The sequence below is a fragment of the Protobothrops mucrosquamatus genome, unplaced genomic scaffold (genome assembly GCF_001527695.2).
Source record: "Protobothrops mucrosquamatus isolate PMUCROS unplaced genomic scaffold, P.Mucros_1.0 scaffold866, whole genome shotgun sequence".
NCBI lineage: Eukaryota > Metazoa > Chordata > Lepidosauria > Squamata > Viperidae > Protobothrops > Protobothrops mucrosquamatus.
This window is the reverse complement of record NW_015387121.1, coordinates 376,860-380,874: the sequence shown is the minus strand read 5'-3', so window position 1 is coordinate 380,874 and position 4,015 is coordinate 376,860. Positions and strand designations below refer to the sequence as shown.

At 32.5% G+C, this 4,015-nt stretch overlaps 1 protein-coding gene across 1 annotated transcript; it reads left to right on the top strand.

Annotated features, from left to right (window-relative positions):
- Positions 1 to 467: 467 nt before the first annotated feature.
- PHOSPHO2 (phosphatase, orphan 2) lies at positions 468 to 3,681 on the top strand. Its single transcript, XM_015819171.1, has 2 exons — positions 468 to 487; positions 1,102 to 3,681. The coding sequence occupies exon 2, from the start codon at positions 1,124 to 1,126 to the stop codon at positions 1,847 to 1,849; it is 726 nt and encodes a 241-aa protein (XP_015674657.1). The 5' UTR covers positions 468 to 487; positions 1,102 to 1,123; the 3' UTR covers positions 1,850 to 3,681.
- Positions 3,682 to 4,015: the final 334 nt, after the last annotated feature.

The window sequence follows — 4,015 nt, the reverse complement described above, 5'->3', positions numbered from 1 at the left end:
AGAGGACCGACCCCTGTGGAACCCCACAAGTTAGGGGTCTTGGGGTCGACCTCTGTCCCCCTGCCAATACAGACTGCGTACGGTCGGTGAGGAAGGAAGAGAACCACCGCATCACGGTGCCCCCCATTCCCAACCCATCCAACCGCCGCAGCATGATACCGTGGTCCACAGTATCAAAAGCCGCCGAGAGGTCCAAAAGAACTAAACTGTGAAATATGAGCTTTGTATTTGTTTATCCATGAACTTCACAGGTTAAGATTGGCCTAATTTACCTTTAAGCCAAATTTTGTCTCACACAAGATTGTTGTTAAAATGCAGAGGGAAAACCTGTGTCTTTCTGAGTTCAAACCAGATCAGAATAAGACCATACATTTTCTTCTCTCTATCTCTGTACAGTTAAGTGGCTTGCAGTCATTTTCTGGCAGAACTGAGATAAATTCACTCTATTTGATTTACTCCAATGAATTCAAGTTTCAAACATCATCCAGTGAGTATCATTTATGTATTGTGGTTGTTGTTTTTTTAAAAATGCAACTGGTCATAACTGTGAGGTGGTTGTCAAGTGTCCAAAATGCAATCACATGACCGTGGTGTGCGTGTTTGGGTGTGTGTTAATCATAACATCGAGGATGGGTCATAATTAACTTTTTGGAAGTCATGATAACTTCAAATGGTTATTAAACTACTGGTCATTAAGTGAGACTACCTGTATTTTATAGTTTATTGTATATTCTTTGTTACGTAAGGTAAATCAATATAAATATCACATACAGAGGGCTAAAATGAAAACTTGACATGCTTTGAGTAGCGCTAACTTCCTGCATTGTTTATAGCTTATACATTGTATAAAACATATTGTGGACATTATGTCTGAAACATATGCCAGGTTATGCTCTATGTAAATGATGCCCAGTTTAGATGCCACAACAAACTGATTTGGTATAACAGTATCCAGCTTGGACTCTTATATTTTGAGAAGCATTCAGATGCATTTTTAGAAATATCATGATTTTTCTTGCTGAAAATTGTCTTTTTAAAACTATTAACATATGATTATATAAATGATTTCATTCATAATTAAACTATTTTTCTCATTTTCAGATTATACTTATATCCAACAACAATGAGATTTCTATTGGTTTTTGATTTTGATCATACAATTGTAGATGAGAACAGTGATACCTGGATTGTTAAATGTGCACCTGGTTCAAAAATTCCTGATGAAATAAAAAACTCCTATCAAAAAGGACACTGGACGGAATACATGGATAGAGTTTTTAAATATCTGGGAGATAATGGAGTAAGAGAAGAAGAGATGAAAAGGACTATGACAACAATCCCATTTACTTCAGGAATGATAGATCTTTTAGATTTTATTGGCAAACACAAAGGCTTTTTTGATTGCATAATTATATCAGATTCCAATACTGTCTTTATTGACTGGATTTTAAAAACAGCAAATGTTTTTCAACTATTTGATGAAGTGTTTACAAACCCTGCAAGTTTTGATAGCTATGGCTATCTTTCTGTGCAGAATTGTCATATCCATGATTGTACAAAGTGCCCCATAAATTTGTGTAAGAGGAAAGTTTTAGAAGAATTTTTAGAAAGCAGTTTAACGTCAAGAGTTAAATACTCACAAATTGTATATATAGGTGATGGTGGGAATGATCTGTGTCCTGTGATGTGTTTAAAAAAGAGCGATGTTGTTATGCCACGCCATGGATATATTTTGGAGAAAATGATTTCTCAATTAGCTCAGGATCTTGCTCCATTGGACGCATCAGTTCTTGTTTGGTCATCTGGTGTTGAGATTCTTGCCTACTTAGAATTGCTTATAAAAGAATAGTTCCCATTTAGCTTAACAACAGCAAATTGGTGCTACTGTCTTGACTTTCTCATAGTAGAATCCTTTCTTTATAGATATTAGAAAAATCACGTTTTGTTTACATAATTTTAATTGATTGTCTTCCCTTTCCTTGTACAAAATCAGTGTATGGTTAATAGAATGAATAATTTAATGAAGCAGATGCCAAAATTATTAAATATAATAGTCATCAATATCATTTCAGATGAACTATTAAAGTCTGTTCTATGATATATGATAGTAGGATCTGATTAATTATATATTGGGCAGCCATTTGGCCTGTGGCATGATAGCATACACTCAAATTAGCTCTTATCAGTAAAGAGGAAAAAGAAGCAAATCCCATTATGTGAGTGGAACTCTCACTCAAATAATTGCCAACATTTGCTGCTTTTCAGAAAAATAACAGAACATTATTTCTTAAAATTGAAAAATACTTTCATAGTCCTGTAAAACTGTAGAGACCCAGATTATTTTCTGTAATCAATTACAATACAACAATTGATTGCAGTTTAGTGGCATCAAATAAAAATAAGCTCATACCCATTTTTCTCCTATTTAACAAATATATTCTACATCAGTCAATCTGGTTAAAGGTAATGCACCATTACAAATAAATGTGGGCAATACTGAATACTGTTTAATAATATCTGTCCATAAAAGTGTTGGTTTTATCTGCAAATAAACCATAAGAATGCAAATGAGATGATGCAATGAAAGATATGTATTTCTTTTCATAAGCAAAATACTTTATATGAATCCCATTCAATTCTGTGCATGTTTACTGAGAAATAATCCCTAATCTAGGCCAGTGGGATTTATTCCTAAGTAAACTACCTAGAATTGAATCCTTTAAAGAATTATGTAAAATGAAGAGTATAATGTCAGTGCCACAAATATAAAATTACTGCTTCAATCTATTACTAAGGCATCACATTTATCTTTGCCAATACCTGTGAGGTATAATCTTTCTTTTTATGTAATTTTGTTAGAAATATGAAGATACTGGAAGAGGAGGACTGTATTAGTCTATGTGCAAATAATAATGACATCATCCTTTCCAACTAGTAACTGTTGTTTAGAGGCATAAGCCTTCATAAGTTGAAACTCAGTTCATGACAATTTATGCCTTTTAATAAGATTGGTTAGTTAGAAAAGGTGCTGCCAAACTCCTCTTAATGTGAAAATTATATCTGAAAGTTTTGAAAAAGGGCATAAATAGATAAAGCAGTTTTGTGTTGATCTTTTAGCCTTTGCAAAAAGTGAATGTGTGAAAATTGGTTTAATATGTGGAATTGTATATATGGATAATGTATTTTTTTAGTTTAAAATTAGTGAAAGAAGAAAAAAAGATTAGCTCAATATTAGCTTCCTCTCAGATATTAATTTATGTTGGTCTTAATGAGTAGATTATTTAACTATCTGCTAAAATTCAGATACTGAGTACATTTGATATAGTGAACAATGAATTTGCTTAGAAATCCATATTTCACTTGTTATTCTTTGAAATACTATGTGCCTACTAGAACTTTTGGAACATGTGTACTATTTAAAATAACAATGATTAATTTATCCCATTTGTAGTTTTTATTTAAGATGTATGCTTATAAAGATAACAATTAAATATTTTATTACTGAATCTACCTGTTAAATATTTTGCCTTAACTGTAGAATATAGCGATTATATAAATCAACAGAAACAACATACTGTAATAGGACCTAACAGTTGTTTAGCTGATTAGTATAAAAAGAACATTGGTTTTCTATTTCTTCCTCTGTTGGGGATACTATATATTAAAGCTTTTTCTAACAAATTCTTCTCCCCTAGTTTTAATGAAGCTTAATTTGCATTCCTTCCCAACATAGATGAGGACCCTATTACATGGTGTAAAGATCTGCTTATTTGATAAATGTGAATGCTGATTTTAACAGTTATCTTGGCCCATGGATTATTGCTTGTGCTTTCAACCATTGTGCATCCATCTTGGGCAGGATTTATAACTGAACTATCAGAGTTCTGCTATTTATTATTTGAATAATTCATTTGGCTGCCCTATCTCAGAGCAGTGCCTGGGTGGTGTAAAAGGTTAAAAACCAACAGTTATAAGTAATATCTAATAACTCTTGAGGGAAATAATACATTCTAAT